General features: G+C 47.4%; 1 protein-coding gene across 1 annotated transcript in view; it reads right to left on the bottom strand.

Annotated features, from left to right (window-relative positions):
* Positions 1-12,849, bottom strand: part of LOC105489258 (par-6 family cell polarity regulator gamma) — a 90,008-nt gene that overhangs the window by 35,488 nt on the left and 41,671 nt on the right. Inside the window, exon 2 of the mRNA XM_011753967.2 lies at positions 12,164-12,386. Within this exon, the coding sequence (XP_011752269.1) occupies positions 12,164-12,386 (223 nt within the window). The remainder of the gene's footprint in view (positions 1-12,163; positions 12,387-12,849) is intronic.

Raw genomic sequence — 12,849 nt, 5'->3', positions numbered from 1 at the left:
CAACCTAGAGGAAAACGCCACTCAGATTGGGATGGAGTCATCACTCAAAACACTCGAGTGCCAACCACAGCTCACCACCAGGAGCCCCCATGTGTGTCCCTGGGCAATGAGATGAAGAGACATAAATTTTCTGCCACAGATGATAGATCGCAGGCAGCTCAGACATATGAATTGCTACTGGTTCTTTTATCTGATAACAAGAAATTTTCTTGAAAAATGTTTAAATCATTTAGGTTTTGGTCTGTAAGAAAACCAAGCCTACAAGGGCCTATGCCACTATTTAAATATATTTGTCAGCCACCTAAGTGGGAGCCTTGGACTTGGCCCAGCTGGGTTTTTGGTTCCTCACCTGTAAAGAAGAAAGCTCGATTGGATGACCTTTAAAATTACTTCAATTTCAAATTCCTATGATTTTGCCATAGCAGGAGACTCAATGTTTATTAACTAAATGTGCTTAGATGTATACATGTGATAATGAGGGTAGCCAGAGAGAATCATTTGTTGGAGAACTGTTTAGGTTAGACAAGACTTGTTCCAAGATAGGGATTTATTTCCTAGTGCTGACAAACCAGCCTCCAAAGCCAAATCTTAAATTGGTCAAAGGTATCTAACTTCACCTTGATGATTCTGAACATCAAAAACGTATATTTTCATGTTTTCAATGTACAAGAAGGTCAGCGTTAACCACAGAAGAGTTTCCATTTGATCATTAAGGAGTCACTAAAAACCCTAGAAGGTGCTGGGGTCAAAAGACCGAGACTGCGCATTCTCTATGAGACACGATATGACGGTGGCCCCTTGGTTCATTCCTGAGAAGCAAGAGCATCAATGAACGCTCTCCTTTGGTGGTCTCTGAGTCTGACCCTGAGGTGGGGCGCAGTGCAGGCAGAGGGGCCATCTGGCCTCAGCTCCAGCTCCAGGGGGCTGTTTAGCTGCCACTTGGGAGCAGATCTGTTTCGGAGTCCTTAGGAGAGGCCTCGACTGAATGCCAACCCCAACTGAAGCCACTGCCCAGTGTGAGCCCAGGTGACGGGGGACAGCAGACGCTGTGCTGGGAGCCTGAAGTCCCACAATTGCCAAGGCAGCCCCAGGGACCTGTGTGGGGCTGTCATGACACATTGAAGGGTACACTGTACTTTCGGAGCCTCACAGTGGTCCAGAACACCAAAGACAAGGAGGGAAGAAGGATGAGAGTGAAAGAAAAGCACACCTGGTCAACCAATCCCAAATCTCCACTGCTCATCATCTCCTCCTCACAGTCCCCACACCGTGGGCTCGCTGGCCATGGGAGCTGGGCCGTCAGTCCTCCCCTCACTCCTGTGTGGAGGGCGGAGAGGTGTCTGCGGGGAGCTGCTCTGCAGCAGCTTCTGGTGGATGAAGCACCAACGTGTCCACGTCCTCCTGGTCCCTGCCGCCAACATGTCAACACACCACAGAGGACGGACATCGCGAGACAGAACTTGCTTCCTAGTTCAGAGAGGCCGCGCACAGACGGTGGCTAAGGCCTCCGAGCTGTACTCTTTCCCAGGGCAATTTAACTCGGAGACCCACCTGAAGCCCAAGAGGCACAGCCCCTCCTCAGCACGGATGCCAGCCTCACAGAAGGCTCACTCCTGATCCCGACGTCCTCCCCACTCCAGGTCCTAGGAGCCTCTAGCCTGGGGTGTGGTCAGTGCACGGGTGCTAGGAGGAGCAGCCAGGGAAGGAGGGTCGGCCTCACACGTGGCCTGGGGAAGGGTCAAGGAACTCCCCAGAGACTCAACGACTCCATCAGCAAGGGAAAATTCTTTCATGCTTTTTGAAAAAGTATAATTCCTCACCCTTTGATTTGAAATTTCTAGTAAGACCACAGATGTATCAGTTATAAACATGCCCCAAGGACATTGTGTAGAAATTTATACTTATAGGTACAGAGCTGTTTTTTGGAGTTTGACTTCAATTGCAACAAAAATACAAAACACTTTAATGGGTACAGAGTTTCAGTTTGAGAAGATTAAAACATTCTGGAGACAGATGATGGTGATGTTTGTACAATGTACCTAACGTACTTACTGCCCCTAAACTTATACCTAAAGATTGTTAAAACAGTACATTCTATGTTATATAAAAAGTAAGTCATTCGTCTATGGTACTGGTTAATGTCTTGGTGTTGACACTTTCCTCCACCCCAGCCTGTGGCTCCGAGTGGAACCGCTGAGGAGCGCTGGCAGGAAGTGCTGGCAGGAAGGCGGGAACGCTCAGCATCCCTGCCCCACAAACCACCATGAGGAGTAAACGGCTCCAACTCCAACAGCACCTCTCACCCCCAACTCTGCCTGTGTGGGTCAAGTGCTACAAAAACAGTCGGGATTTCTGGGAGCCCGAGTACAGGTGGGATGTGCTGCACATGGTGACCTACAGGCTGAATCATTTTCCAACAGGAGGGGATGGAAAGTACGAGATACGGCGCAAAAACAGGAAAAGAAACTGCTGTGCAAGAGGAAATCCAAATCTTGCTTACGTTTCTGGAAAAGAAAAAAGTTCACAGTGGAAATTTTTATGTCTCTGGACTCCAAACTAATATAGGAATATCATTTCTACAAGAGCTACTTTTCATTAAGGCACTACTGAATAGGGATTCTCCCGGCCACAGGAAAGCAACATGGCCTTAACGTGACAGTGCCACTGAATCAACCCTCGGTTCTGAGCACTAGCAAGCGAAATGCGAATGCACTAGTGTGAGATGCGTGCCTGTCACCACCTCTGCATCCTCCACATAAATAAAGGTGCCAAATGGGCCCGAGCTCATGGATAAGTGAACTAAATTTCAAACTTTAGCTGAGAACTATATTCACAATGTTTGACCTTTCTTGAAGTCTCAGTGTCATCATGAGGAGAAAACTTACACAACTTGGTTTATTGTGAGAGTCACATGATAATTTTAAAAATTCTTGGTTAGTAGTAAAACATAACGTTTCTGAGAACATTCTAAATGTTCATAAACATCAATGTGCATGAGCCATGGACATTCACCCCTGAGATCTTAGTTCTGTGGGGTAGGGGTGAGCTCTGGACTTTGCGTACTTCATAATCCTGGCTCCAAAATACTGGTGCAGGAGGACCTAGGCCACGTGGGAAATTATTTCTAAGGGTTCCTGAAGTGAAAACGGTAACAGAGGTGAATTTTAGGAAATAAGAGATGTTAACTAGAAGAGAGATGGACATAACTGGGGGGTAATGATACCCATGGGAACAGAGAAACCCATGTGTGAGGTGTCAGCCTGAGGAGACCAGGGGCTCAAGTGAGCCCCTCCGAGGGGCTGGCTGTGCTGCAGCAGAGATGTGACTAGAGGTGACCCTCCTGGCCGACTGCTAGAGAACAGCAGCGCCGCTGTTGGGTCTCGCTGTGTGGCTGGGGAATAAAACGGCAGGAGGAGGAGGGGGCAGGAAACCAGCTCTGCCAGCCAGAGTCTCACCCTGGACCACGAATCACTTGGGCTCGAGATGATCACTGGCCTAGTATGAAAAGAAAGCCCCAACCTGTGCCTCCACGTATGGCCTCATTTCCATCAAACTGGACCCACACAAATGTGTTAATCATCACACAAGCCACTCTGACATGACAGAAGCCATGACTTGGCCATTTTTACCACACAACGCTCTGGCCAAGTGACAGGTACAATCTGCTGACAGGCAGCATCCTTTTTGCTAAACTTGAACTCAGCAGACCTATAGCTCCTCGTCCACCAAGGCCAGGCTGAGAGGAGCGTCCATGAATACAAAGTGCCAGGTGCTTGGAGAAGTGGGGATCCCCGTTCCCAGGACGGGCAGCCATCCATCTGGCCCCCTCAGTGCTATTCTGGCAGGAAAGCAGCCTCCCCCCAGCATCTCAGGCCAGACCTCCCCCCGCACCTCAGGCCAGACCTCCGCCGCCTTCACTGCAGCACTCCAGAGGAGCAATTCAAAGATCAGGAGTTCCTGTTCCACACAGTAAGAGTCTTCAAAGATATTTATATACACATATATATATTTTTTCTGGCCAGGTGCAATGGCTCACACCTGTAATCTCAGCACTTTGGGAGGCCAAGGTGGACGGATCACCAGAGGTCAGGAGTTCCAGCCTGGCCAAAATGGTGAAACCCCGTCTCTACTAAAAATACAACAAAATCAGCCAGGCGTGGTGGAGCGTGCCTGTAATCCCAGCTACTCAGGAGTCTGAGGCAGGAGAATCGCTTGAACCTGGGAGGCACCCATGTCAGTGAGCCGAGATGGCACCAGTACGCTCCAGGCTGGGCGATAGAGCAAGACTCTGTCTCAAGGAAAAAAAAAAAAAGTAATTTTTTTTTTAAAGTAACAACCAATTCAAATGTTACTCTAGAGCCCTACAAAAGAGTGGTCCCCTGGCAATATATATATTTTAGTTCAAATACTCATACCTTTTAACCCAGCAAGAACATTTCTACTAGTTTTCCTTAAAAACAGAACCTGACAAGTATTTTAAAATATACAACAGTTTATAATAAAATTGTAACAATTTAAATAACAATAAGGACTTGGTTATACTTTGTTAGAGTCATGTAACTGATATGTCCATCATTGATGTATGTCTACATACACATCTACAAAAAGACAAAAAATATGGTGGTAGGTTAAAATAATTGCTATGCCATGTATATCATGACCCTGTTTATGTAAAACTATGTCCAACTAACCGCATCTATAGCGAGAGGCCTGGAATGATTTTGCCAAAATGCAAAAGTCATTGCCTCAGGGCGGTGGGATTGCCTCTATGTCATCTGAATCTTGCTTTACAAATATGTTTTAAACAGAAGAGCTTTTTTAAAAACAACAAAGTTTTATGAAGAATTTAATGACAGGTATGATACGTTAGGTCTTTAAAGATAATCCAAATTATAAATACATTATGGGTTTAAATGTTAAGAAAAGTAGGAAAATCACAGACTCCAATTCAATCAGTATAAACTCTCACCGTTTACATACAAGGTGTTTTGCTGGGACTACTGGAGAATATGAGTTAGTCATCTGTTTCCCTCTCCGTTCCCATTGGCTCAAGGCAGACAGCCGGGCGGCCGTGGCTGCTCCCAACCGCGCCTGCAGAGCTGGCTTCACGTGGGCGCCCTGGAGGACAACCCTGGATTCTTCTGGAGGGGGGGCCTCTGGCTCTGTTTCTTTTTGATGAGCTACATCAGCACATTTTCTCCTCCCTCAACACACTCCTACTCCAGCGTGAACGCAGCTGCAGGAATTTCATCTTCTCCACGTTCCCACGGTGGAGTGGGAGACTTTTTTCTTTCATTAAAAAAAAAAAAAGAAAATCCTCCAAACACACAAACTTACAGGAATCTGTGGCAAATAAAGCAGCAAACGTGTCTTACGGAAAACCTCCTACCCCAGAGGGCAAAGCCCACATTCTGTGTGTTCCCATAAGCACAGGGACACAGTGAGGCTAATTCAGCAAAAACACACCCTTTCCCTGCCCCCAAGGCACAGCCTAAGCCCCTAGGCGGCGTCTGAGGAAAGAGACGACAATGGGGCGTGGAATGCAGAAATTGAATTCTGGCGGCTTAACTGAGGGCTTCCTGATGAGCAGTGAACCCTCAATTTAAAAACCAAACAGACCTCTAGCTAGTTACCTAAGAATCCAAGATAAACAATTATAAGCAGGATTTCTATGCTTGATACTTGAAAATTCTGCCAGTGTCCATAACGAGATTCTTAATCATTCCATGTTTTACTTTGAAGAACACCCCTTGCTTTTTCTAGTAACTCACTTAAGTGCGATCATAGCAAAATACACCCCGTCGTGCAACTTTTGATAAATCAAACAGTTTACAACTGCGTTCTCCTCATTCTAGGAACCCAAAAGAATGCCCAGAATGCCAAGAACAGTTAACAAGTATATGCAAATGTGCAACACTGATGTTAGCTTTAAAAGTAAGGAGTCCAGGCCGGGCGCGGTGGCTCAAGCCTGTAATCCCAGCACTTTGGGAGGCCGAGACGGGCGGATCATGAGGTCAGGAGATCGAGACCATCCTGGCTAACACGGTGAAACCCTGTCTCTACTAAAAAATACAAAAAAAAACTAGCCGGGCGAAGTGGCGGGTGCCTGTAGTCCCAGCTACTTGGGAGGCTGAGGCAGGAGAATGGCGTGTACCCGGGAGGCGGAGCTTGCAGTGAGCTGAGATCCGGCCACTGCACTCCAGCCTGGGCGACAGAGCATGACTCCGTCTCAAAAAAAAAAAAAAAAAAAAAAAAAAAAAAAAAAAGTAAGGAGTCCAGAGTGCTCTGTGCTGACCATCTTTCAGTGTAATTAAGTCTTCACATTCCGGAGGAGGACTACTGACACACCCTACCAAGTCCTGGGCTGTGCCTGGAGGTAAGTAACCACACTACAGCCTATGCTAGCATTTGCAGAGTTTATTTGATGGATAAGCAGGGAAAAGTTACTGTTTGCACTTCCTGTTTATCCTGCTAAAAATAGAAAGAGACGCTCCAAGTATCAACTTGGTTGTGCATTCTCTGGCAAGGGCCAGCTTCCCAAAACATTCCTGCACCCCTGGGGAGCAGGGAAACAGAGAAGTGCGTCCTTAACACTTAACACACTGTGTTTGCAACCTAAATAGGCAGACTCAAGTCCAGACCCTCTCATCGTGGCCAATCCATTCTGGTAACTGCTGTTGTTCTTACTTAAATGCGCACAGCGATACAGAGAAGGGCAAAGACAGCTGTTATTTGTCCAAAGGAAAAGCCCCTGGCTTTTCACAGTCCCTGGCCAGATGCAGCAGAAGCATAGCAAATAAAGAAGAAAGGCACTGAAGGCCTAAGGCTGGGTCCTTTTGCCCCCAAATGCCATGTAGTCATCGAGAGAACATCTGATCATCCGAGGAGAAGGAAAGCGAAGTCATTCCGGCCTGTTGTCTGAGCCCCAAATGCGGCCTCTCTGCACGCGGGGCTCTGAACCTGGGATAAGCCAAGAGCCCTTTCGCAATCTGATGATGCTTGGGAACCCCTTTCTCAAAATAACGTTCTTAAAGGCATAGAATAAAGCACAGGGGATTATAGAGGAAATTATTTTGAAGACAATTATCAGAAAAGTAAAGCAAATGTGTGGCACATTACTTTTCTTATTCATGCATTAAAGAACAATATGGACCATTGTTTTTAAATAATGATTACTATAAATGATATTTAGGATATCAGAATGCAGCTACCATAGGATATGAAAATATCTGTCATTTCTGTTGGTAACAAAGTGACAGGCCCAGCTAATCCCACTGGGCTGTGCTGTGTGCATTCCCAGTGAGGACAGGGAGGCAGCTGAGGATGCCACACTCCTGTGCCCACCTGGGGCATTCATCAGGCTTGGAGCCCTCTCAGAGAAGCATAGGAAGTTTCCTATTGCCAGGGAAAGAGAGGATTTTTTAAAAAAGTTTTGAACAAATATGTTTATTAAAAAGTCAAAGTATTCACATATGGAGGATGGCTGAATTTTGGAAATAAAGGCTGGAGATAAACCCCTAAAACCTCATCCAGGGCCATGGCTCAGATCCAGGGGCCTGCTCATCAGCCCTGGTAAGGTGGACAGTCCCTTCTATTTTTAACAGCTTTATTCCAATATAATTCACATAAACTTCACCCATTTAAAGTGTAGAATTCAATGGTTGTTGGTATTTACACAAATCTCTAGTTCTAGAACATTTCTATCACCCCAGAAAGAAACCCCCTCCCTCCCAATTCTCCCTACCTCTCAGCCCCTGGCAACCATGAGTCATGGATTTGCCCATTCTGGACTTTTCACATTACAGAGGATTCTCGTCACGTGTGGTAGTTTGTTCTCTAAAATTGACACGGTCACTGAATTACTGAGCATGGAACCATTGCTTCCGGGGGAATACAGGCCTAGGTTCCTGTGAGCCTCTGGTCACAACATTCTCATCAATACACAATCCTTGAATAATGAGAATCAACTCCAAAAGTCATCATACAATATAGGAACTTCTATGTCTGGCTTCTCTCACTTTTAAACATAAGGTTTCTGAGGTTCATCCATCTGTAGCATGTGTCAGTGCATCATTTTTTTACGGCTCAATAATATTCCACTGCATGACTAGACACACGCATGCACACACTTTGTTGACTAGACACACGCACATGCACGCACTGTTGACTAGACACACGTGTGCACACTTTGACTAGACACACGCACATGCACGCACTTTTTTTACTAGACACACACGCACATGCACGCACTGTTGACTAGGCAAACGCGCATGAACACACTTGACTAGACACGTGCGCGTGCAGTTGACTAGACACGCGCACGCACACACTTTGTTGACTAGACACACACGCACATGCACACTTTGTTGACTAGACACACACGCGCATGCACACTTTGTTGACTAGACACACACGCGCATGCACACTTTGTTGACTAGACACACGCGCACGCACACACTTCATTGACTAGACACACATGCGCATGCACACACTTCGTTGACTAGACACACACGCGCACGCACACACTTCGTTGACTAGACACACACACGCATGCACGCACTTTATCCATTCATCAGCTGATGGACGCGTGGGTTGTTCCCGCCTTATGGATATTGTGAACAATGTTGCTATGAACATTTGTGTACTTTTTGTGTGGGTGCATTTTTCCATGTGCTAGTATTTTGCTGAAGGGTTTTTACATCTACATTCACAAAGGAATGCTATTCTGTAGTTTATCACTGTGCCTTTGTATGGTTTGGAGGAAGAGATTATTTTAAGCAACAGATTAATTTTTCTTTTTTTCTGAGACGGAGTTTCGCTCTGTCACCTAGGCTGGAGGGCAGTGGTGCGATCTTGGCTCACTGCAACCTCCGCCTCCTGGGTTCAAGCAATTCTCCTGCCTCAATCCAGCGAGCAGCTGGGACTACAGGCACGTGCCACTACATCTGGCTAATTGTTATATTTTTTAGTAGAGATAGGGTTTCACCATGCTGGCCAGGCTTGTCTCGAACTCCTGACCTCAAGTGATCCACCTGCCTTGGCCTCCCAAAGTGCTGGGATCACAGGCGTGAGCCACTGCGCTCAGCTGAGAAACAGATTAATTTTTTTAAGCATAATTGGGGTCTATTTCGACATGTATTAGGAGAATGCTGACTTTTCCTCTGTGATCGTAAATTCTCTCTTAAAATATATTTAAATAAAATATGTCCGTGTACAGAAAGTTATTAAGTAAATGACAGAGTGGGTATGGCTGCAGTAGAATCATGAAAATAGCATGACCGTGACTGACCCCGCAACACCCCTGCTGCAGTAAAAAGGCTGTGGGATTGAGTGTTGCCTCTCAGGGGGCCTCAGCTCTGCCCCAGACACACAGATTACTAAACATCCGCACAGATTCCTATGCAGGGAGGGTGCCTGACTGTGCCCAGGATACAACTGCCCCTAATCGCCACCTGGAATGTCGTCATCTTTACAGTCAAATCCACTGAGGACAGTGAGAGGCAGCTCTCATTTTCCCAAGGACAGGACCAAGGGGCCAGTGATGTGTACGCAGGACCAGCCAAGGGCTTGTCATCAGCAGATTTCGCTATTAAGCCCTGACAACAACCCCAGAGGCAGGCACTGCCACCTGTGCTGCAGGTGAGGACATTAGAGCTCTGCAGGACAAGGCGCATGTCTGTGTCACAAAGCCAGGGAGAAGGTGGGGTCTGAGTTCGGGTCTCCCTAGCTCCACGCTGTAACATGACAGAGAAAGGCAGGGGCTGCTGGCGACATGCTCACGCTACAACCACGAGACATAGAAATCCTAAGCCAGCTAGTTAAACTGGGCTACTACTCAGAGGGCAGAGGAAGAAGGAAAAAGAAATGACGGAGACTGAAAACAGGCCCAGCCAGCAAGCTGGAAAGAGGCGGAGCTGTCCAAGCCGCTGCTGGAGGTTAGTACATCCCCACTGGCAGCACACAAGCCCACTTTCTGGTCCCACCTCAGCTTTGGTGCATCCCGAGTAGAGGGTGCCAAGACTCCTGGGGCCAACTGCCAAAGGTCGCGGTGCCTTCTGCCGGCCTTCACCCCAGCTCCACAGTCAACAGGGCCAAAAGACTTGTTTCTTGCACAACGGGCAACAAAGCCCGTCCGCACATCTGCAGTTTACACCACACCTTCTTCACACCATTGCTCAACCCACACCATGTGAGCAAATGCTGTGACCTCGGATGGCAGGGGTACAGCCAGGAACACACGCCCCGCAACGCTCCCGGTCGGGTGGAGACGGACGGCAAACCAGCTCTGTGAGCAAGGGACAGAGCACAGAGGAAGCTGAGTAAGAGGACAGAGGACGACGTGCAGAGGGGAACACGGGCTCATCAGATCAAGCAGCTGAGACCAGGCCTTCCTGAGAAGGCAGCCTGTGAACAGATACAGATACCCCGGCAATGTGAAGGAGTGGAGAGTTCCAGGTCAGGGGGCAGGGCGCACAGGCCTCCATTCCAGGACCAGCAAAGCAGCAGGTGGCTACTGCAGAGGGCAGCGTACAGAGGACCGAGGTGTGGCGTGCTGGAGGCTGTGCAGAACCCTGCAGAGACAGTGAGGGTCCTTGTCCCCCAGCAACCCCGAGGGACTGATGCGGAAGCTGAAGCTCAGCCCGTCCCCCAGGCCACTGTGAGGAAGTGACAGCTGTGTTGACTTCTCAGCACCATCAGCAGGATACCCAGGCCCAGCGAGAACTGCAGATGCAGAGTGTTCTGATCTTGTGCCAGAGAATCTGTCTGAAGTGAGGTCAATGAGTCTCCTGCCGTTCCCTTCATCACCACAGATGGGAATAACAGCCATCGCTAGTATTTACAGAGCAGGGGTGAGGAGCTGGCGGCACGCTGCTCAGAACCACCCTTACAGAAACTGGATGGGGGCTACTAGGTGAGTACCCTCGTTTTGCAAAGCAGGACACTGGGGTGAAGGAGGCGGAGGGCCTCGTCTGAGAACTCGCCCAGCCTGCCTCCCGCCCAGCACCCTGCTGCTGCTTCCTGTAGTCTCAGCTCAGGCTTTCCTCTGGGAAACCTCTCCTAGCTGTCCCAGAGACTCTGGCAGCAGATCCACGAGGGCAGACAGGGTACACGGCAACTTCACTTTGCAAGTGTCACCACTGGCTGCTTGGCTCCTTGAGGTGGTCAGTGTTCACCACGTGCACTGCGGGGCCGCCCAAAGAAGGAGAGGCAGTCAGTTATAAAAATGCCATTTTCCCAATATCAAGCCTCACCTGCAGGTCCTTCTTTCTTTCAGCATATTATCTTGAAACAACAAGGGTCTCCGAAGTTTGGAGATGGAAAAAAAATCTAAATGCAGTTCAGAGATGTGAGCAGTATGAGGTCCCACAGTACGTCAGCAGCAGGGCACCCCCCTTCCCTTTCAGCCATTAACCTATGTTAGTAATTTATTTTAACATAAAATGATATTATTAGTTATGGCGAAACTGGGCCTCAGAGCTAAAAGTTAACCAGTTATCATCTAAAGCTAACATATTCCCTACTCCCAACGAGATGATGGAAAGCACGCGCCAGTAACCCCAAGTTTCATTCTGAGGCCACTGACTCAAGCCTCCTTATCATTGAGTTATTTCACTTCTAGTTAAACGACTGGAAGTATCAATATTATTCTTTCTTCAGTATTTAAAAGTCAGAAGTCAATACCATTTAAGGTAGAAAACACAATGTGAGTATTTTAAGTATATTAAATTCATGTTGATCAAACACATTTTAATTTCTTTAATCTCCTACTACAGGTTAGAAAACAGAACCAAATGTAATGACAGAAAAAATTGAAAACTATATTTTTTTTTTTTTTTTTTTTTTTTTGAGACGGAGTCTCGCTGTGTCGCCCAGGCTGGAGTGCAGTGGCCGGATCTCAGCTCACTGCAAGCTCTGCCTCCCGGGTTTTTACGCCATTCTCCGGCCTCAGCCACCTCGCCCGGCTAGTTTTTTGTATTTTTTAGTAGAGACGGGGTTTCACCGTGTTAGCCAGGATGGTCTCTAACTCCCGACCTCGTGATCCACCCGTCTCGGCCTCCCAAAGTGCTGGGATTACAGGCTTGAGCCACCGCGCCCGGCCGAAAACTATATTTTAAAAATGATTGTTCAACAAGACCAGGCAGCCACTCAACCACTTCAGTACCTCGTTTCTGGATGAAGACCCTGAGCAGGGGGTTTGCGCTGGAAACCGCCTTGCAGAAGTTGTCGTCATTGTTGATGGGCAGCAGGTCTCCGTGCACATCTGCGTAGCCAATAGTTACATCACTGTTGGAGATATGGTGGGTGTGCACAACCAGCTTGTAGAAATCTTCAAACTTCCCAGGCTTATGACGGTCCAGAGAGAACCTTCGGAATTCCGCCCCAAACTGCAATGCAAGAGACAGGGGTTGGGGCGGGGGGGGGGGGCATTAATAAACACCAGAGAAATATCCAGAAACAGGGTGTGGTTAGTGTACTTAACAAACAAGCATTTATATTCCACATTTTCTTTAATCAATCATCCACTGATAGACACTTAAGTGATTTCACCTTTGCTATTATGAATCGTGCTGGAATGAAGATACAAATGCAGGTATTCTTTTAATACGATTTCCTTTCCTTTGGGTAGAAACGCATAGTAAGACTGCGGGATCCAATGGTAACTCCATTTTCAGTTCTGAGATATCTCATACCGTTTTCTGCAGAAGCCGATGAATTTAAAATGTTGTATTAAAAAAAAAAAGGACAAGCATTTATTAATTCTCCACAAGGTCCTGGGGAGATAGTGACAAACAGCTCAGTTCTCACAGAGCTCGCAGTGACTAAATAAGAAATTATAACACAGGAAGA

The sequence above is a fragment of the Macaca nemestrina genome, chromosome 19, assembly GCF_043159975.1.
Source record: "Macaca nemestrina isolate mMacNem1 chromosome 19, mMacNem.hap1, whole genome shotgun sequence".
NCBI lineage: Eukaryota > Metazoa > Chordata > Mammalia > Primates > Cercopithecidae > Macaca > Macaca nemestrina.
This window is presented reverse-complemented; position numbering and strand designations above follow the sequence as displayed.